The sequence below is a fragment of the Sinocyclocheilus anshuiensis genome, unplaced genomic scaffold (genome assembly GCF_001515605.1).
Source record: "Sinocyclocheilus anshuiensis isolate Anshui unplaced genomic scaffold, SAMN03320099.WGS_v1.1 scaffold50, whole genome shotgun sequence".
In the NCBI taxonomy this organism is placed as follows: Eukaryota; Metazoa; Chordata; class Actinopteri; order Cypriniformes; family Cyprinidae; genus Sinocyclocheilus; species Sinocyclocheilus anshuiensis.
The window spans coordinates 47,157-70,440 of NW_015542382.1; the positions used below are offsets into that span (position 1 = coordinate 47,157).

Consider the following 23,284-nt stretch of genomic DNA (forward strand, 5'->3'; position numbering starts at 1 on the left):
ATTTTGTATTTTAGTTCAAAAATCAGATTCGGGCGCAACAATCCGAACTTGAAAAATTGAAAATTAAAATGAGAGACAATTATCCGTTTGTAAATTGCTCCAAAAAAATTGAAAATGAAAGTTTGAAGCCAACTTTTCATTTGGTTCATTTTGATGGTGCGAATTGAACAAAGAACTGCAAAGGGTTACACGGACCACATATAGTTGCATTCTTTGATTTTGCATTTGTGATATGAGGTAATGTGAATACCTTCTCTAGTCAACATCTAATTTTGCAATAAACAAAATCTACACAACCAAGAGCTTGGAGGAGCTAAAATGGCATGCAGCCTTTTTCGCTACAGGTAAAATGAAAATAAAAAGTGATATAACAAATTTTTCTTGTAAAACAATTCAAATGTGATAAGATAACTGATAAAAAAATTATCCTTCAAAGTATAAAGAGTGTAAGAATCAAAAGGTCAGATGTCAATAATACCAACATCTAAAAGTGAGATCATGCAATCCATCACCATTCTTTACCACAAATAGACTGATAACACAGAATTAAAAACATTTCAGTGCACAGAGAACATGAAAGTTAAAAGTGCTTGTAAGAGCAGATCGTCACTCAGCTTTAGAATGTACTTATTAGTGGTACATCTATGCCAAAACTGATCTCAGACATGCATTCTAACACTTTTATCTAGTCATCTTTAGCTCTGTAAGTTGTCCAGTAGGAGGAGCACCATTTTGTGGGATGTCTAGTTACCGGCTTCACAGGGCTTTAAAGCAGGACATTTTCACAAACACTGGGGTCACATCAGCAGAACGAGGGTTTTCATAACTTTAATAATAAATGTGAGTAGTTATATTAGCATTGTTTAAATGCTACTTTTTCTGAAATTTGTTACGGATATAAAGTATTTTCTAGTGATTGTCTAGCTATCTATTGGTATTTGTCTAGGTATGTCTTAGCAGAGAGACTATTGTGTACAATGCACACAGTAATATTGACTGTAGATGGGACATTTACTGCACAGGTAAGGTACAGTGATATTTTGACATGCATGCGTTGCACAAATATCTTTTATAGCATGGCCCTGTGAGAGGAGAATACTGATTATTTGTCAACAGATAGAACTGTAATAATACTCACACACACACACACACACACACACACACACACACACACACACACACACACACACACACACACTCTCAAAGTCACATGGGAGCTGCAGAAGTGCTCAACCAAGGCTGGTGATGTTGGAACGACCACCAGGGGGTGCTACAATGCGGTGGCTAGAGCGCCTAGGAATGTTGTCATCTATTTGAGCCCCTAATATTATTGAAATAATCATAAAAATTATACAATTGCTGTAAAATACTGATAAATTGATACATTATTCAAAGGAATTGAGGATACTGGGGAATATATTCATTAGAAAAGGCAATCTCCTCACCTGATAGGCTGAAGTTAGACTGATGCAAGTTTCTGATTGGTGGAGGCTGGTGTGTAGTGGGTGAGGTCTTGGCAGAGGGTGCTGGGGTTATATATTTGGGTGTTGCTGGGATATCATATACTGGACCATCATACATCCCACGAGAAACTCCCTGCTTGCTCATCACCTTCCAAACAACAGTAAACGACAGGTTTGGTGTTACTAATAGAAACTGAGACATGAACCTAAAAGTTTGATAATACATTCATTTCTACCAGTCTTTGTATTTGCACTATAAAACAAATAACACATCTAGCAATCATTATTATTACCACGTTATTAAATGTATGCTTGGAAAATACTGAACCTTTACATTACTACACTATTGTTAAAAAGCTTCGTGTCAGTAAGTTTTTTTTTAAAGAAATTATTACTTTTATTCAGCAAGGAGGCATTAAATTGATTAAAACTGCCAGTAAAGACCTTTATAAAGTGATTTCTATTTCAAATAAATGCTGTTCTTTTGAACTTTCTATTCATCAAACACACTGAAAAGAGTATCACTATTGCCACAAAAACATTAAGCAGTACAACAGTTCTCAACACTGATAAGAAATGTTTATTGAGCATCAAATCGTCATCTTAGAATGATTTCTGAAGGATCATGTGACACAAGGAATAAATTAAATAAAAAAATATATTAAAATATAAAACAGCTATTTTAGTTAACAATACATTTACAATACTGCTGCTTTTACTTTACTGTACTGATAAATGCAGCCTTGCTGAGCATAAGAGTATTCTTTTAAAAACATTAAAAATCATACTGAACACAAAATTTTGAATGGTACTGTACTCTGTATATACCAGGGGTAGGCAAGTTCGGTCCTAGAGAGCCGCAGTCCAATTTTATATATACAACAAAACTACCTGAGACTGAGTGAAGGTCAGTGAATTAATCAAAGAAGAGTCATACCCTGTTGCGGTACTTAATGCGCTGGTAGGCAATGTCAGGGAAGGGTTTGCGAGAGATGAAACGTCCAGTCCACTGCTGAACCTGAAGCTTCCCTTCCTCAAACACAATCCTACCCTGACTGACCACATACACTGGACCACCACGACACTCCATCCCCTCAAAAATATTGTACTCCAGAGCCTAGAAACAGAAGAAGAAAAAAAATACTTTCTCTTTTCACATATTTTCACCTGTTTATCAAATATAAAATCACCATAAATATTTTGCAGGCGTTTAGAAGAGATTTAGATTTAGAAAAAAATGTAGTTTCTCTTTCTCTTATGCTCACCAAGGCTGCATTCATTTATATATTCAACACTAAAAAACTGAATATTGTGAAATATTATTACAATTTAAAATAATTATTTTTTATTTTAATATATTTAAAATGTAATTTATTCCTGTGATTACAAAGCTGATTTTATTTTTTAAATTACTCCAGTCCTTCAGAAATCATTCTAATATGATGATTTGGTTCCTTAAGAAACATTTCTTATTATCAGTGTTGAAAACAGTTGTGCTGCTTCATATTTTTGTAAAAACAGCGATAAATTTTTTTTTTCAGGATTCTTTGATGAATAGATAAACAGCATTAATTTTCAACAGAAACATTCGTAACATAAACTGACACTTTTAATGAATCCTTGCTGAATAAACGTATTAATAAAAAATAAAAAAATGAAAATGAAAAGCTTACTGCTCAATTTTAAATTCATTGCAAGCTCCATAGATATTACAATTCAAAGACCTGAGGGATGTATATGACAGCTCTTTGCTATTTTAATTGGTCATGTCCTCAAATTTCTCTTCTATCTTTTGACCAACCAGCTTAGCTACTATAAGAGACAGTCGACTGAGCATTAACTATTAAAGACATTTCCACTAAACCTACACTAGATTTGCTTATTGAGCAACCAGCATCAGGTAAATTGCTGTCTTTTCTGTATCACTGAAATGGTTTCTTCATGTGGACTAACCATAAAATCAGGCCCAACTGCAATTGTCAGCTTCAGTTAAATATTTGCAATACAAAAGGATGTACGCATCCATAATGCTTATGGATATGTGTGACTGTTATGTGGACAAAAGATGCACATGATGAAATGATGAAAAAATGATTCAGACAGGGGTGATATGTTTTGAAATCCCGAAATGCAACACCACACATCTACACAATATAACTAACGTTGGTCTTTGCATCCTACACATAATGTTTAATACTTAAAAAATAATCTTTGATCTTTTTCTAGAATTTCCTCTCATCCTTTGGACTCGACTAATGTATCTATGCTAAAAATAAATGTCCTCTCTCCAGCTGTGTCGGTCTGCCTCTATGTGACAGTGTGTGTGTGAGTGTGAATCTCTGTGCCTGTGAGTGTGTGTGTGTGTGTGCATGCATGTGAAAGTATGTGTGGCTGTGGATGTCAACATAATGAGATCTCTCTCATAGTCTAGCAGCCTGCAAGTTATGTGTGTGTGTGTGTGTGTGTGTGTGTGTGTGTGTGTGGTGGGGAGGGAGGAGGAGAGTGTTGTAACCATGGCAACAGGAGATGAAAGCCAGATCTATTTTTAGAAATGGGGCCAGGAAAAGGTGTGTCTGTGGTCTGGGTGTAGCAAAGAGCCAAAGTAATGGAGAGAGTAGATAAAAAATTGGTAGATAGTGCCACTTGGCATAGGACTCCAGTATTACATTGCATCTACACTAACTGTTCAAATGTCACAGATGTCGAATAATGTCGAAATAACTCAAAATTATTTACCAGGCCAGTAGAGAGTGAAGGTGGTCAGGTGTTGTCGGGTCAGTGCTGAGGGGTGGAGAGGTCACATAGGCTGCTGCTTTTGCCCAGTTTTTGCTCCAATAGTGAGATCCATCTGTTGCTAAGCTGGCTGTGATTGGCTCACCAAAAACAACAGAGCCTAAAGCCAGGGAAATAAAGAGAACAAGTCCATAAATTTTAGGACTGGCATATTCAAGTTTGTTTAAATGAACCAGTTGTGCTAGACATTGCAATAAATACCTTTTTTTAAGTACACCTACCATTTATGCTACTACACTATAGTTTGGTGTCAATAAGATTTTTTTTTTTGAAAGAAATTAATACTTTTATTCGGCAAGGATGCATTAATTGACCAAATGTGACAGTAAAGTCTTATTATTGTTACAAAAATTCTTTCAAATAAATTCTGAAATATTTAAAATCACAAACATATTGAGCAGTACAACTGTCTTCAACAGTGATAATAATAAGAAATGCTTCTTGAGCAGCAAATCAGCAATTTAGAATGATTTCTGAAGGATCACGTGACACTGAAGACTGAGAAAAAGCTGCTGAAAATTCAGCTTTTTAATATATTACATTTTAAAATATATTAAAATAGAAAATACTGTAATACAATTTAAAATTACTGTATTTTTTATCAAATAAATGCAGCCTGGGTGAGAGGCTTCGTTCAAGAATATTAAATTGTGAATTCAGCATGCAACAATATTTCACAATATGCAGTCACCTTTCTTCCGTGCATTGGTCACAGTATCAGCTGCACCTTTACTCATCACTTTGGTGATGTAGACAGGGCAGTTGACTCGGTTGCCAAGGGTGATAGCGCGGAAAACAGCCTCCGCCTCCAGCTGTGAAACAGACATCCAATTACATCAAGACACTTCACTCTGCTGAAACTGACTGGATAAACAGTTACTCAGTTAAACTTCTAAATAGTTTGCCAATTTATTGATCCCACCTCCTCTGGTCGGCTCAGTGGGTGGCCGTCCGGAGCAGTGATGCCCATTCCCAAGATTTTGCTTTGTTCCTTTAACACAAATATTGAAATAACAGTACGTGGCAGAAGAGTGCGTTTGAATTCTGTATGGCATTTGCTCATTAGACAACAGGTACCTGTGCTATTAGGTCTCCATTCTCTGCGTGCACCAGCACCACTGCCCCCAGCTCCTTAAGGAATGAGAATGCTTCATACAACTAGACGAGAGAAAGAGAGAGAGATCAAATTAGTTATTTTATTATATCACAGTACAGGATGTTCTATAGATGGAAGTATAGATACCTAACCTGAGAGTCAGGCATTTGAAATAACCCTTTGTAAGCCATGTACACTTGGAAAGAGTTGATTCCTGCCAAAAGAAGAGAACATTAACATGCATTTCAGAAAAAAATACAGTACCGTTCAAAAGTTTTGAGTGTGTAACATGGTTTAATTGTTTTGAAAGAATTCTCTTATGCTCACCAAGGCTGGATTTGTTTGATAAAAAAAACAGTAAAACTGTAATATTGTAAAATATTATTGCAATTTAAAACTGTTTTCTATTTTAATACATTTTAAAATGCAATTTATTCCTCTGATGGTAAAGCTTGTTTTTTTTTTTTCAGCAGCCATTACTCTAGTCTTCAGTGTCACATGATCCTTCAGAAATTATTCTAATATGCTGATTTGCTGCTCAATAAATATTTCTTATTATTATCAATCTTGAAACCCGTTGGTCTGCTTAATATTTTTTGAAACCCATCATACATTTTTTCAGGATGCTTGATGAATAGAAAGCGCAAAGGAACATTTATTTGAAATAAAAAAAAATTTAACATTACAAAGATAAATGTCTTTACTATTAATTTTGATCAATTTAATATGTCCTTGGTGAATAAAAGTTCTTTTTTTTTTATTATTGACTAACCCCAAACATTTGAACGGTTGTGAATAAACAATCATCAGCATTTGGTACATTGGCCAAATTGACAACAGGTGGCTCTGAAACATCAGTATGATCATGATATGTGGCTTTAAAAGCACAAAATACTTTTAGCTTTGCAAATACTGTCACATCTTTAAATATGTGTTCACCTTTTTCCTGTACCAGCTGTTCCAGCTCCTCCTTCACACCTTCATGCCAATGAGGGATATCCACATGAAGTGAATAATCACAGCAGGACTTTTTATCAGCCGCTTCCTGCCACTTCTCAAAGGCCTCCAAAAGACTGTCACCAGGCTGTGGAGTCACATGGTCAACTGAAACAGAAAATTATGGATTCTGCTCAAAATGTGTTTGAGATTTTATGTTTTGGTTGACTTTTGAAGATTCTATTAAATAGTTCCTATTATTTTCTTTTGAAGATGCTGTTACTTTGTTGCTTTAGTCCTAAATTACTCTATTGATGCTCCTTGAATACTTTTTTATTATGCACAAAGACTCTTTTCTTTCTTTGTGTCACACACAACAGCTAATAGTTCTAATACATTGTTTAAAGAAAATTGGCTATTGTAACCATAAAAAAACTCTTAGCTCAGACTGCTAGAGAAAGCAAAATCTGACTGGCTATAGCTGACATGCACGACCGAGGGCATGTCCTTGTAGCAAGCAACAACAGACATATTTGGGACACTGCTTTGCTCTCACAGGGAGATGCAAGTGAGTCCTAGTCCAGGAAGTTGCTCAGAACATTTGGCACTGCATCCTAAATATTCAACATACTTGAACCTTTGCCACAATCCTGAGATCAAATGTAATTTTAGTCCTTTTTTTTAAGAAAAACTTTCTAAATTCTTTTTTTTTTTAAATGCCAGATTAACAATTCATACAGACTTACTGATCATGGTGGTTCCTCCTGCCAGAGCAGCTTTGGTGCCCTGGTAGAAGTCATCCACAGGTGGAGTGCCCAAGTAAGGCTTATGCAGGCAGGTGTTCACATCAATACCTCCAGGAATCACCTTACACCCATTAGCCTCAATCACCTTCACGCCCCCCGGCACAATCAGGTTCTCCCCAACCTGTCTGAAGGCGAGATGGGAAACGAATACATTACAAACACATTACGTACTACACATGCACTATATTACACGACAGACCAAAATACAGGTGTGCAGTTGAAACAAAAAAGTTATAAAAAGGTTTTAATGGCCTGATGCCACAGGAGAACTTCATATGATGCCAAATTTAACATGTCATGCAATATGATGCAATTAAGCATTATTTCATTCTATTGACAGCCACAGTTTTTTTAACAGAACATTTACACAACAGAACAGAAAGAAAAACAAATCTGCATAATCTACCTCATAAGTGTTCACGCACCAGTATGAATGGGCCTTTATACATGAAAATCATATAATTCATATTAATAATATTTGCTTGAGCATGAGCATAAATCCTTCTTCAAAGTAAATGTCAGCAAACAGTAGACAATTATTTCAAATAGATTTCTAAATTTGAATTAATTGTTTTGAAATAACGTTAACATTAAGCAAACTGGACATTTGACATTCTTTGGAATACCTGCATGTAACTACATCTGTAATTAATTTCTGTAATTACAATTTATTTAACCCATACCACCAAACCTGTCCCTAATTTTATCCGTATCCCACCTCAATAGTAGCAAAAGTGTTTTGCAATACAATATGAACACAATAAGTACTTAATTTTGATGTAGTTAAGGCCACTTAATATAAAGTAATTATATTATATATAATATAAACCAAATAACATTCCAGTAAAACTATGAATTAATATATATTTTTTAAGATGCTGCATAAAGCAATTTTTTTTTAATGTGACTTGATTGGTGTGTAGTTTTCATGCATGCATCATTCAAATTTACAACAATATGCAATTGCTACAGAAAAACTGCATTGTGCTTTGTAAAAATGTGCATTTGCTTGTGCATGGTGTCTTACTTAATAATTCCATCTTCAACATAAACGTCCGCATATAGCGACTGATCATCATTGACCACTCTTCCACCTTTAATCAGCAGCCGCTCGCTCTGAAGAAGAGAGGAAAAGAAACACAGAGAGCGAGCCAGAGAATGAGTGATTCCAGCAGCAGTTTAAACCTTATTTTACCTGCTATATTTGCAATTCAGTGAAGTGCTCTTACAACCACTGATAAAAGAGCCTTCTGCACAGTTTCAGCCTCACACTCTGTGAATGGGTGGGGTTCTATGAACAGAGAAGAGCAAATGTGGTAATGTGGAAAGATGTTAGGTTGCCATGGTAACCTCGCATCACCCAGTTGTCAGGAAGGCACATACCATGGCGTTTTCCTTAACTGATTCAGACTTCGTATTCAAAGCAAAAACCTCAATATATGCGCTATTCCTAGATGTCAACCAGGCACAGATCGCAATGATTGCTTTAGTCTAGGATTAGGATCATTATAATCCATTACTCATAACTACAGGCAAAAATACAACACATAGGGCTCATATTCCTATATTCTTAACAGTTTTAATGTGTGCACTGGCATTTAAAAAACAAGTGTCTGTTTATTCCAGATTTCTGCTCTTGGCGACAGACCCTGTTGCGTCTAGTCCGCTGCATATGCACTCGCCATTTGTCAAATGAAACGCACCCAACAAAGCTGCTGTAGATTCATGCACGATTCATTGTGCATCTATTGTAAATGCAAACGGAGCGTTTGTCGCTTCATGCACGGCAGGGATGTGTGCCTGGCTGTACCACATTGCAGCAGTAATGTTAACCTTTCCGTTGGCTGATTTCAGTGCTCTTCTAAGCGGCCTCTGCTTTGTTGGCTCGCTAAGAATTTAATCCCTTCTCGTTTCCCCCATGCGCAGGATTTACCGGGAGCCGAAGGGTCGCCTTGCAACCGGTGTCTTACCGTCAAATGCGGGATGTTCTTCTTTCCTTGGTAGCCCGTCCCAGACATCTCTCTTTTATGATTTGAGGAGATGAACAATGAGCAGTCACCCGCTTCTTTGTGTCACCAACCCACTTAACGAACTAGCGCTCCGTTAGTACTGCACAAGCGAGCGCCTCTCCCGAGGGGTGTGTGTGTGTGTGTGTGTGTTTGAGTGTATGCATGCGAGTGTGTATCTGTTCGCCTGTTCGAAGACGTGTTTTTTGTATTTGAGTGTATGTTGGAGCGCCCTCCTCACATGAAACAAAGAGAGAGAACTTGGCGAGAATCGGTAAAAAGAATGTCGGCGTTATGGGTCAAAAATGGTCTAGTTTCGTAAAATAGTTTTTGTTTTAAGATATATTGAATAATAAGGTTAATTCATGAATTAAAAACGAGTCAAATACGTTTCTAAATGTATTATTTTTTTTTTTTTTTAAATTATGAATAGGCTAGTTCATAAATAACGTTCTACGAGGAAAGATATTTTTGCATTGCAATTGGAATGTTACAAATCGACCTTCCTAGAATGTTGAGTTAGGCTATCAAGTAAAAGAATGTTGAGCAAGCATGCTAACCTTAAAATATCGTTCCAATAAAACTGGCAAAAATCTTCAAAGTGACAAACGTGACAGTAAAATAATGCGACCGACATTTACTAAATAGAAGATGCAACTTAAAAAATAATGGTTTGCATAGGAAATTCTGGAAATGCCCCATAAATTTAAACTTTTTTACTTATGGTAGCATTACTGTAACAATATTTTACACTGAAATACAAAATAAGCATATATTTCTTCTGTAGCCTATACGGCAGACTAACTCAAACTCAATTTTGAGTTTTATTTTTTGTTTTCTTATAGTAAAATTACAGTAGGCTATTGGATTTTATATCTTAGTATGTTTTTCCAAGTATAAGGTTTTACTTTCGCATAATAGCTAGGCTAAAATAAGCTATTTTATTTGTTTGTTTTCTTAGGCCTGATAAAATTCCAGCATTTGATTGTAAATGTTGTTTCTTTTTTAAAATCATATTAAGTACGGTAGCAGTTAACTAAGGTTTACTTTCGCAATTTATGTCAGAACATAGGATAGGTATAGCCTACTTAGGCTATGCGTCCATTCTATGCTTTACAAATAGATGTTGTTATTCTTTTATGAGCAAATTTGAACCTTGTGTAGCCTACTTGCATGGTTTAAGGTTCAAATCCTCCGAAAATGGTCACGCATGATATTTAAGCCCACCTTCCCGTTGTTTTGCTCATAACGACATTCCTTTTCAGTCTGATCCGTGATTTCGACACCCGGACGCCCGTCGTCTCTCTCACCCGGGGAGCTGATGGTCCCCCCGCTGATCTCATAAGCTTCAAAGTCCCCATCCACGATGCGTTCCCTGCTACTGCTCCGTGAGCTCCTGTTCCCCTTCCTCCCTACGGCGTACTGGTCAAAATCGATAGTCTTGCTATCACACGCGCCCTCGACGGAGCTAAACATTCCGTGAGACTTGTGACGCTGGTTGGGTCCGGCCGAGATGGGTTTAGCCAGGTACACAGGGAGCTCATCCTCCCGGTTCCACTGTCGCCTACAGTCCGACATCACTCATAGGAGGGAGATGATGCTCTAATACAATGATGAAGCGAGATGCCAGTGCAGAAAACCAGGTCAGCCTCGGTTTGCCTGTGGATGCGGAGGTCGCAGCTTGCAGACTGATAATGATGCTGCGATCTACTATTTTCCAGACAGTCTGATAGCCTATAATAACGCGTTTTTTTAAATGAGCTAGTCCGAATAAAATTGCATCCTCAGATCCAGTTCTCTCTGAACATTTTAATTTAGACCTATATCAGTGTTTTTTTTTTTTCCTGTTTATTTTGTCGAACTGAAGATTTGGGCAATGCAGTGACTGCCATCCTCCATCCGAAAGCGTGCAGATGCGCAAAAACACTGCAGTCAGCTGCACTGACTTGCATGAAACTACCAGTCTGGGTAAACGCATGGAACTTTGGAGAGCTCTAGTGGTGTTTCGAGTCGTGAACGTATCTTTCAAATGAAATTGTTTATTTACACGCACTAAATAGCCTATATATTTTTGACTTATGTTTTCACGGAAGTCTCTCCCGTTTCACCACGTGACAGCTTTGGAATAATTTTTTAATGATGTTATGAACAATAGGCCATTCATCACGTATGTGAAAGAACAGAATGATATTCATGAACGAAATGAATACGAATATTCTCCTTCTTGAACGAAGTGAATGGACCAGTGCACCAGCTACTATGTTATTTAGCTAAGCTATGATTGTTTTCTTTTTATCAACCTTTTTCTATACCTTAAGTAGGCCTACTGTCTCACAGTTAGACAAACAAACAAACAAATACATATATTTCGAATTTTGTGGGATGTAGCTACTTAAAGCACTCTTTCTGGAGTCACACTTTTCATGTACAACTGTTTTTAAAGGGGTCATATGATGCGATTTCAATTTTTCCTTTCTCTTTGAAGTGCTACAAGCTTTTGGTGCATAAAGAAGATCTGTAAAGTTGCAAAGACTAAAGTCTCAAATCCAAAGAGATATTCTTTATAAAAGTTAAGTCAGTCACACCTACCTAAAACGGCTGGTTCTAACACGCCCCCACATGTCTACATCACTATGTGGGAAGATTAGCATAACGCCGCCCAAATGTTCACGCAAAGAAAGAAGGCGTAACTTTTATTCTCGCTGTGTGCTTCGTTGTGAAAGCGAAACTACTTTGTTTGGTCTTCCAAAAGAGGAGATATCCGCAGTCGTCATGCCTGGAGCTGATCCGTGCTGGTCGCTGAGGAAATACATCAACTTCGCGCTGTGGATCGCCGGATCGGCTTTCACCGTGGACGAAGCAGAGTCCAGCCCAGGGTCATCGCATGTGGTTGCCGCAGGCATCACAATATGGTAAGGGACATAACATTTCTGTCACACGCTTGAGGAATTCGGCCAATCACTACGCACTGGATAGCTGGCCAATCAGAGCACACCTCGCTTTTTCAGACCGATGAGCTTTGTAAAAATCGACGCGTTTCAGAAAGGCGGGGCATAGAGGAGAAACAATAATGTACAGTATGTGGAAAATAATGTGTTTTTTGAACCTTAAACCGCATAAACACATTTCATTACACCAAATACACAAAATAATGTTCTTTTTAGCAACATCATATGACCCCTTTAACGAATAGGTTGAGTGAATGAATGACTTCTTCGTAACAAAAAACACACTTGTCGCCACCTATTGGCGTAAATGCCCGATTGCACTAAGACCGATATAACGACAAATATAAATAGCTTATAGAATATAGCCTAATTCTTCACATTCTATGAGGGGAAGTCACTGGAATAACTTTCAGAACGATTTTAACAGCTGATGTTCACGTCAAAAAATTGACAGCCAATCAGAATCCATCAACTTTAAAGAGCTCGAGCATTTAAACCGGCAAACAACATAACATCGCGTTTATAATAAACAGAAAATTATCATTCTGTCGTGATGGACGTAGTAGGTGTTAATGGTTCTTAACGGCAGAAATCAGTGATCGGATGTTTAGTAAACAGAATACATTCAAAAGATTCGAGTTGAGATTAATCAAATCAAAACCCTCAACCACTGTTCAGTCTAGCCTTGGTCCCTAGTGTCTCCTCCTTTTTCATCTTTGTTTCACAAATAGCACGGGGTGTGTAATGAACATTTGGAGCTGTACGAGCGTCCCGCAACAACACTACAATCTGCGTCTTCTGTGAACAGGCATACACCGCTGTGCGAGCAAAAATATATTATTATTACTTCGTTGACATCTAGTGGCTGCCCATAGGTCTAACCGACGTTCATTCACTGAACCTCCTTCATGAATTTTTAAAGATAAGGGTCACAATTATTATTTTACGCTATTCTAAGCTTACCCGCTTGTCTTTCGCCACAGTAAGACTGATGTGTTCTGTCATGCGAATCCAAATTAAGTGCGGCGATGACAATCCTTTTGGCAAAGCCATTCACTGACTGCTCGAGTCCTATCCAATCAGAGAGGGACTCTTTGATTGGCACTTGAATGATCCAATCTCGTCATGCCTGGAGCTGATCCGTGCTGGTCGCTGAGGAAATACATCAACTTCGCGCTGTGGATCGCCGGATCGGCTTTCACCGTGGACGAAGCAGAGTCCAGCCCAGGGTCATCGCATGTGGTTGCCGCAGGCATCACAATATGGTAAGGGACATAACATTTCTGTCACACGCTTGAGGAATTCGGCCAATCACTACGCACTGGATAGCTGGCCAATCAGAGCACACCTCGCTTTTTCAGACCGATGAGCTTTGTAAAAATCGACGCGTTTCAGAAAGGCGGGGCATAGAGGAGAAACAATAATGTACAGTATGTGGAAAATAATGTGTTTTTTGAACCTTAAACCGCATAAACACATTTCATTACACCAAATACACAAAATAATGTTCTTTTTAGCAATATCATATGACCCCTTTAACGAATAGGTTGAGTGAATGAATGACTTCTTCGTAACAAAAAACACACTTGTCGCCACCTATTGGCGTAAATGCCCGATTGCACTAAGACCGATATAACGACAAATATAAATAGCTTATAGAATATAGCCTAATTCTTCACATTCTATGAGGGGAAGTCACTGGAATCACTTTCAGAACGATTTTAACAGCTGATGTTCACGTCAAAAAATTGACAGCCAATCAGAATCCATCAACTTTAAAGAGCTCGAGCATTTAAACCGGCAAACAACATAACATCGCGTTTATAATAAACAGAAAATTATCATTCTGTCGTGATGGACGTAGTAGGTGTTAATGGTTCTTAACGGCAGAAATCAGTGATCGGATGTTTAGTAAACAGAATACATTCAAAAGATTCGAGTTGAGATTAATCAAATCAAAACCCTCAACCACTGTTCAGTCTAGCCTTGGTCCCTAGTGTCTCCTCCTTTTTCATCTTTGTTTCACAAATAGCACGGGGTGTGTAATGAACATTTGGAGCTGTACGAGCGTCCCGCAACAACACTACAATCTGCGTCTTCTGTGAACAGGCATACACCGCTGTGCGAGCAAAAATATATTATTATTACTTCGTTGACATCTAGTGGCTGCCCATAGGTCTAACCGACGTTCATTCACTGAACCTCCTTCATGAATTTTTAAAGATAAGGGTCACAATTATTATTTTACGCTATTCTAAGCTTACCCGCTTGTCTTTCGCCACAGTAAGACTGATGTGTTCTGTCATGCGAATCCAAATTAAGTGCGGCGATGACAATCCTTTTGGCAAAGCCATTCACTGACTGCTCGAGTCCTATCCAATCAGAGAGGGACTCTTTGATTGGCACTTGAATGATCCAATCGAAGCTCGTTCTCTGGAGGTATGGTGGGCTTTAACAACTGCGAATCCTTAGTGGGGCTCTGGTTTCACAGAGCTGTTATGTGTGGACAGCACAGAAAACTTTTAAAAGAGTTGATTTTCGTTGTGTTACGCCATATATTGAGGAAGACTGTTCATTCAGCTTAAATGAGTAAGTTGTTTCGATTCTCTTTTCTTTTATTTTGAGTACTAAAACTACCTTTAATTTCAGCACAGTTATTCTCTAAGGTCTGTCAAAACATAATATTGTGTACACACATTTATTTGGTATATAGTAGGTTATCAAAATGTATATAAAAATACAGTTAACGTGAAAACCATGCGATGAATTTGGTTATTTATACAGGCTAATTAAATATGTAAGTGATTAAGTTATTCTTTGTAAGCTGATATACACTGTATACATTTGTGTGGTGTATGTAGTGGAGTTTAGATGTCAAAAGCATGTTATGAAGTTGGTAGGTTAACCAATTGTGTAAGAACACATAAATATGTAAGAAATGAGTAAGTGAAAAAAAAATACTGGTGCTCTTTGGAAACATTATGTCTTTGCACTTTGTTTGTTGTCTTTTAGGTGAGAAGGATGTTAGTGCTAACCCACCACCATCTCCTGAGACTCTCAAGGAGAAAAGTGCAGCCCACAAAAGTCTCAACCCTCCTTTTCCATCAACTAAATCCATTCCAGGCACTGAGATGGCGGGTCCCCCCCTCTCCAGTTCTGGCAGCCCAGACCAACCACCTAAATCCACCCCTTCTTCAAGTCAAGATACTAAATTAAAACAAACTAATGGTAAAACCGCAAACCTTCCAGCCAGATCAACAGCTGAAAAACCAGCAACACCGAAACCTGCCCCTACATCATCACATATCTCTAAAACTACTCTAACTATGCCAGCTACAACATCATCATCATTATCAAAATCAACATTATCTTCTCCCGATGATCCATCCACACCCAGCATCACCACTTCTGCTGATCCTACACAATCTACATCTCCTCCTGAAGGTTCACTGTCCTCCACCAAAATACCTGCAGTGGGTTCATCAATCCCACGTCAACGGAGCTTTTTGGCTGCAGCCCAAAAGGTGATGATGCAGGAGAAAATAAGAAAGGCTGAGGAAGACGCCAAGGCTGAAGAATGTGGTAAGTGAAGCTTTGCATAACAAAGAAAGCTGAAGGACAATCTGCTAAAAAAAAAAGTTTTTGTATGATCCAATTTCAGATTTCTTTGTTGTATTTAACTCTTTGAAATTATTTCAAATATTTACCTTGTCAAAAATCAAACAGGCTTATTGTGTTTGATATTTTTTGATAGTACCATATTAATTGTAGTTTCTTGATATACATTCATTATGAATGACACTAAAGCAATGCATCCAAATGAGGGTAATCAGTGAGACATGGCGGGGCTACTGACACATGCTAGTGTGTGCTAGCTTTATTTTCACCAAGAACATAAATCCTATTTTTATCACAAACCAATGCGCTTTATTAGGATGTCAGTGTTCAAGAAATAGATCCACCTCTCACTTGAAAATCTAAGGGGTACATTTATTTACTCATGGCCTGGTTTTGCTTTTGTGGCTTGGTTTCAGCCTATAGTGTCAGAAGGTAATGGAGACGTTAACTTTGAAGATCCCTTCAGCTGCAACCTATTTACTATATTGAGGCCATGATTAAATCAATAACACAGAATCAAGTAAACAACCCAGTTGCCAGGAATCTATAGATAAACTATGTTCAGTAAAATCATACTCAAGCTCCTGTTTCCATTCCAAACATTTTTTTAAATTAAAAATAGTAATTCTTGGATTGTTCTGGAACTTTATTCAGCATTAATTATGATCTAACTAGCAGGATTTACACATTTTTTTGCAAAGATGAGCATAGTTGAATTATTTAGAGGATTTGTGGATTCATTAAGACTTCAAGTTCAATATTGTGTCACCACAGTGTTCACATAATCATATAAGTGAGTGACTGTTATCTCTCGTAGATGATATGGATGAAGATCTGCCTTTTGAGGAGCTCCTGGAGAAAGCTGAGGCTGGAGACCCTAGAGCACAGAGTAGAGTGAGTACATGAACACACATGTGTTTGAAATAATATTAAAATTACGAATATTGTCATATTATGAAATAATAATGATACAATTTATTCTGAACAAATATGCGGTGTACCTCATAAACTGATAACAAGCAAAGAAATTATATCTCATGACATAATACTGAAGTGGACTGAATCCTATTCTGCAATTGGGGTCCTTTCCTTAATGACCTTTGATTGAACATATGTGCTGTGATTTCAGAACTTAAACCATAACTGATTGTGATGGTATTGGCGCTGTGTGACGCTATTCTCCATTGACCTATATAATGAACACAAGTGTTTATAATGTAGCTATCGGATTTTAAACGATCTACAGTGTATTTTCCGATACAAATTCAATTCTGTAGTGTTTCTGTCTGCCTTAAAGTGTGTCCTTTTTGGCATGGCCATGATGAGCATGTCTATTTTCAGCTTTCTGGAAGATGAGCCCAGTCTCAATATAACTCAATTGCCCCTACGTGTACATATTCTCACACATACTCTCAGTCAGAGCAAATGTGTCTGCATATACAGACTCAGCCGACATATACTGTACGATGATACATTGAACGATGAGCCCTGACTATTCTTTGAGACCTCCACTTTCTCTATTCCTCCAAAATGAATCCCACATCTATGCTTTTTTTATTCAATTAGGCTCAAGTACATAAATCATTATGGGGGTGGAGATAAGCCTAGTAGATGGGCCAAACATTTGACTGCATAGTTTACTTTCTGTTAATGATTTTGCACTAATCTGTGATTGTGTTGTTAAAGACACACTGAAGTGCTTACCATGGTCTAATAATCAGGGTTTAGCATTCAGGCTAAGATTAGATATGGTTATATGATACTCAGTCTAGCTTTGAGCCTCTGGGATATTAGGCCAGTTATTATTGTTCATCAAAATGATGCAGTGGTTGATGGGCAATGTAGTCTAATTCTTATGTTGTGATCTAAGCAAACTACTCTAAACAAAAGAAGTTTGGTTTATTATGCACGATTTATGATCTTGAGGTGTTTCTATATGTCAGTTGAGAAATTAAAACATTATTGGTTAATTATTTTAATGTATATTTTTTAATGTGTCCTGTAGCTCGGTAAATACTACCTTAAACTGGCAGAAGAAACAGACACAGAGACAAATAACTGTTCAGCTGTTGAATGGTTTGTGAAGGCAGCAAAACAAGGTCGGAGGGATGCAGCCAAACTACTTCAGAAATGCTGGATCCAAAAGAAAGGTGAGGGGAAGTTGAGAAAACAAGGAACATTGAGAACATGCCTTCAAGTGCAAGTTATGTCAATATAATCTGAAAAATTGTTGTTAAGCTAATTGATAAATTGTTTATAATAATCCCAAATGCATTCTTCTATACTTCTCTACTGGCAGGCATCACACCAGAGAATGCACAGGAAGTGAGAAGGCTGTCCTCAGAGAGTAAGCTTGAACAGGCAGTGAGGAGAGCAGCCATGTCGATGTATTGGAAACTCAATCCTGACAGAAAGAAGAAAGTAGCCATGTCTGAGATGCTGGAGAATGTCAGCCAGGTCAATACTATACCAGGTAATTGGCAGATTTCTTTCCTTCTTTCTTTTCAACAGCATTTTCCATCCTTGCGTACCTTAAATCTGAAACAGGTGGCATTTTTGACCAAATTTTGAATTTTGGGATGCTTATATTGTTAAACAAACACCTGATTGTGATTAAGAAATACATTTTTTAACATGTCTTGCTAGTAGTAACTTATTTTAATCCATTCTTCATAATAGGTGAACCTGCTGTATGTGGTGTAACACCCAGCATTCATACTCAGAGGAAAATCCTGCAGACCATGGTGTGTAATGAATGTAAGTGTACATATTTGTGTGTACACAAATGCAATAGATTAAATTTTTTTTTTGAGAACAGTAAAGGATGGTTGTAAAGGAACTGAAAGGTTGGTAAACCAATCTGAGGTATCATTTTCAAAATTTTAGAGAGATAATCATAACTCATCACAAATATGCATCTTTGTCCTTCTATAGCTAGCTCTAAGTATGTGGATGTGGAAGATTTTGTGGAGATGACGAAAAAGTTCACAGAAGGCATAGCGTGCGCTCCCACACTGAGAACCTCAGGCGTAGATGCAACGGGAGAGGAGAAGACGTTAAGTAAAAGTGATGTAGCCACATTTGAAATGGTGAGGTGCTATGGAAGAAGATAAGAGATAAGTGCAGATGTTTTCACATAGCAGCAAATTTTCAAAACATCAATTAAAATGGGAGGTGTTTGATGAATATATATGCTATCGTCATTTATTTGTCTATGAGAAAGGCACTTAAAGGGTGTGCTGAAAAATGAAAATTCTCTTATCATTTCCTCACCTTCATGTTGTACCTGTGACATTCTGTCTTTTGTGGAAAACAGTTTTTGTCTATAATGAAACTCAGTGAGATCCAAAGCAAAACTGGATGCCAGCGACTTTCACTGTAAGGAAATACAAATCACTGAGACATTTTTTTAAATATATATTTTGTGTTTTGTTTGGAATGACATGAGGTTGAGTAAATTGTGTCAGAATTTTAATTTTGGGTGAACTTTCCCCTTAACTTAAATGTCCACCAATGAGACCGCAATGTAAGTTGATAAAACCAGCTTTATACTTGCTAATACATCAAAAAATGCTGCTTTTTTTCATACAGGAAAGAAATGAATTGGCCCCCGTCACTCATAAGCGTCATCGAAAGTCCAGTTGGGGAATGTCGGGTAGTGGGATGATATTGACTACCAGACGCAGTGGTGCGATGAAGAGAGCCCTGGACATAAAATCCCACTTCTTGGTGAAAAACAAATTGACAAAAATTATGTATAAAAGTGATGAAGCTATTTATCCAACTTTTGTTTGACAGTACTCTTGTAAAATGCAAATGTTGACTCATTGTCTTTCCTTACCCTGTAGGGTCTGCAGTACCCTCTCCATGTGATTATTGAGATGAAGGAACTTTTAATTGACTGGGCATCTCGTGCTGGTGTCCAGTGGCTGAGCACCATCATCCCAACGCAACACGTCAATGCCCTTATCTTCTTCTTCATCATCTCCAATCTCACCATTGATCTGTTTGCCTTCGTCATCCCGCTCCTCATCTTCTACCTCTCCTTTATCTCCATGGCCATCTGCACACTGAGAGTCTTCAAGAGCAGCAAAGGATGGGAAAACTTCAGTGCCTTAACCGCCCTCCTCACACGCTTCGAGCCCAGCCTGGACGTGGAGCAAGCGGAGTCCAACTTTGGCTGGAACAACATGGAGCAGTACCTCTACTTCATGATATCAGTGTTCTTTACGATCTTCACCTTCCCAGTAGCAGATAAAGGCTGGATCCCATGCTCGGAGCTTTCCACAGTGGCCATCTTCTTCACGGCAATGAGCTACATGAGCTTGAGCCCATCTGCGGCAGCTTACGCACGAAGGGCACTCATCATCGAGGTGGCTTCATCTTTGTGTGCCTTGACCAGCAGGTTGCCGAAGGAAATGGCGATGGCCAGGATGCTGGGACATATTTTCACAACCATCCCTCTAGGAGAATCACTGGTGCTGGAGCTCAGTGTACCCTGTGTGCTCTACATCTACCTTTTCTACTTGTTCTTCAGGTAAAAGAACGTTTTTACTGTACCTATTTAAGGCAATGTACATCCAATCCACTGGATTGGACCAGGGTTATTTTATTATATATATATATTCACAAAGAAAACTTGCAATAATAGCTGAAAATTATTAAAAATATTATAATGATTATATATTTTTTATCAAATGTTACATTTCCTGTAAACAAATGCCCAAAAAATTGCCAAAAATTTTATTAGTTTAAATTTATAATTTTATATTTACATGAACAATTTTAATGTCTAATTATTCAATATTCAATATTTATGCATTTTTCACACGTACATTTTTTTTTTCACGAAATGTCAATTTTGTTCACAAAGAAAACTTGCAATAATAGCGGAAAATTATTACAAATATTATTTATGATTATACATTTCAAACACTTTTTCTGTACAAAGAAAAATTGCCCAAAAAAGGAAATAAATTTTCCTTTAAATAAAAAAGGAAACACTTTTTCTGGAAAATAAAGACATAATGACAAAACATTGCTAATTGATTAGCAATTTTTAAATCATCCTTATGCTATCAAGGATATGACAATTAATTCTCGCAGTTTTCGATATGGCTATTCATCTATGCTAGCCAGCTAGATAATTTTACCTAGTAGAAACCAATATCACAACCAGTGTCACAGAAAACCAGTTTGCAAGGCATAAAAATGTATTTACATTATCAAAATAAATAAAATAAAATAAAATAAGATATAGTGCTAACCCAATAGGGCAAGTAACATTTTCCTCAAGTAAATAATAATAGTATAGTATAATATACAGTATTATTGATACTGGCGTTTGAATATCATGACCATACCTAATCAGACCTCTTTTTAAAAAAATGTATAGTATGGCACGTATGAGGGGATTCAGAGGGACGTACTGCTTCCTGGTGCCGTACCTGGTCTGCTTCGTGTGGTGCGAGTTCTCTGTGGTCCTGCTGTGGAACTCCACCACCATTGGCCTTATCCGCACTTGTGTGGCCTACTTCCTCTTCCTGTTTGCCTTACCCGTTTTGGCTTTGGGTCTGATGGCGATGCTCCTGATTCAGATGGTTAAGTGGTTCCTGGAGTTGGAGTTGACTAAAATGCTGGTGACGCTGGCAGTGTGTGCCGTCCCTGTGATCCTGCGGCTTTGGACTCGATTCAGCCTGTCCATCCTAAATGTCTTCCATTCCATCACCCACAGAGGTCCGGTGAAACTGATCCTCCTGTGCATCACTACGGTGATTTTACTCTGCGGCGTCTATGTCTATAATGCTGAAGGTCTGAAGGTGTATAACTCCACAATCACCTGGCAGGAATATGGTACACTGTGCGGCCCACGTGCTTGGCAGGATCGTGGGATGGCTCAAACACAGCTCTTCTGCAGCCATCTGGAGGGTCATCGTGTCACCTGGACCGGAATATTCCGTCGTATTCATGTAGCTGAGAAGGAAAACGGAGCTCAGTCTGTTATAAACTTGCTACCGGTGTTTATGGGAGACTGGTTGCGGTGTCTCTATGGTGAGGTTTATCCCAAGTGTGAACCACAGAATAATAAGTCTCCAGTTGCGAATGTCACGGGAGTCGAGCCTGTCAATGCCACAATGCTGTTCCTCCAGCAGGGAGAGGAGGAGCTCTGTCGGATAAAGGCCTTTGCGAAACACCAATGCCACGTTAAACGCTTTGACAGTTACCGCTTTGAGGTGACGGTCGGCATGCCGGTGGATGGAGTCACACAAGTTGACGATCCGGCAGGTGACATCCTCCTAATGGCGAGTCACGAGTTTAAACAGGTGTTGCTGAACCTCGATCCAGGCAGCATGGTAGAGTTCAGTACAAAGCTGGAAGGGAAGTTGGGTACCAAACTACCTGCATTTGAACTGAAAGCCATACACTGTCTGGACTGCAGCTCGTCATTGGTGCCTGAGGGACGACAGGTCAAGATTGAACGGAACTGGAGGAAGACCATGCTTAAAGCCATTAAATTTGCATTTGACTTCTTCTTTGCTCCCTTTCTCTGTGCTAGGATCAGTGTGTAAAGAAGAAGTAGAGGAAAAGATGACATACAGAAATCTGAATCACAGTCAAAATGTTTGGAGTTTTTTCAATGTCAGAAGAATTTAAAAGAGCTGTCAAACTCCAAACACATTTTTATGGAAACATTACAAAAAAATTTTTTTTTAATTAATTTTTCTGTTATGTTAGAGATCATGTGTTATTGTTGAGGCATTGGGAAAAGTATGGAATATATATTTGATAATTTTTTTATATATATTAGCTTGATTCTTTTCCGTAGCTATTATAAAATTGTTAATTATTTGATACTTCACCACCAGTCTAAAGTTTAGAACATGTTTTTTAAATGTTTTTTTTTAACTCTCTTATGCTCACCTAGGCTGCTTTTGTTTGATTAAAAATACGGTAAAAACTGTTATATTGTAAAATATTACTACAGTTTACAATATCTGAATTACTGTCACATGATCCTTCAGGTCAAATATTAATGGCTGCTGAAAAGTTAGCTTCACGGGAATAAATTATGTGTTAAATAGAAAACGGTTATTTTAAATCGTATTAATATTTCACAATATTACTGTTTTACTGTGTTTTTGATCAAATAAATGCAGCTTTGGTAAATGCTTTTTTAACAGCATAAAAACAATTATTCTACACCTTTGACTGGTAGTGTGTAAGTTTCATGACAGTTCTATTATAAAATGATAAAAGTTAATGTAATCTGTCTAAAAAAATTGTTCACCCAAAATTAAATTTAGTCATCATTTACAAGTGTTACAAATTAATAATTTAATTATTAAGTGTTTTTTTCAACTGCCCTCATTCCACAGATTAACCATGTTTTTTAGCAAGTTTTGCTGAAATTATAATTCTCTGCATTCATAGCATTCTATTAAATTGCAGAACATATGCAAAAAAAGCAGCGAGATATGACACAATGGTCAAAGATTTCTAATGCACGTTTATATACAAAAATGTTTAAAAAGCAGATTTGCAAACCAGATTCGATCTAAGAACCAATGTTTCTGACCTTCAGAAATTCAGCCTGACATTTACAACTCGTTTATGATTA

The 23,284-nt window shown here is 37.7% G+C and overlaps 2 protein-coding genes across 2 annotated transcripts; one reads left to right on the top strand and one right to left on the bottom strand.

Annotated features, from left to right (window-relative positions):
* Positions 1-203: 203 nt before the first annotated feature.
* On the bottom strand, positions 204-11,022 carry LOC107692673 (dihydropyrimidinase-related protein 1-like). Its single transcript, XM_016491840.1, has 12 exons — positions 10,328-11,022; positions 8,122-8,210; positions 7,035-7,219; positions 6,292-6,456; positions 5,505-5,566; positions 5,334-5,414; positions 5,179-5,247; positions 4,948-5,068; positions 4,205-4,356; positions 2,401-2,580; positions 1,446-1,611; positions 204-1,321 (listed from the first exon to the last, which is right to left on the bottom strand). Exons 1-12 carry the CDS (start codon positions 10,676-10,678, stop codon positions 1,230-1,232), a joined length of 1,713 nt encoding a protein of 570 aa, XP_016347326.1. The 5' UTR covers positions 10,679-11,022; the 3' UTR covers positions 204-1,229.
* A 3,514-nt stretch (positions 11,023-14,536) lies between these two features.
* wfs1a (Wolfram syndrome 1a (wolframin)) lies at positions 14,537-22,414 on the top strand. Its single transcript, XM_016491866.1, has 10 exons — positions 14,537-14,637; positions 15,061-15,630; positions 16,484-16,560; positions 17,672-17,816; positions 17,966-18,139; positions 18,346-18,423; positions 18,601-18,755; positions 19,258-19,395; positions 19,515-20,203; positions 21,062-22,414. The coding sequence occupies exons 1-10, from the start codon at positions 14,634-14,636 to the stop codon at positions 22,233-22,235; spliced, it is 3,204 nt and encodes a 1,067-aa protein (XP_016347352.1). The 5' UTR covers positions 14,537-14,633; the 3' UTR covers positions 22,236-22,414.
* The last annotated feature ends 870 nt before the right edge of the window (positions 22,415-23,284 follow it).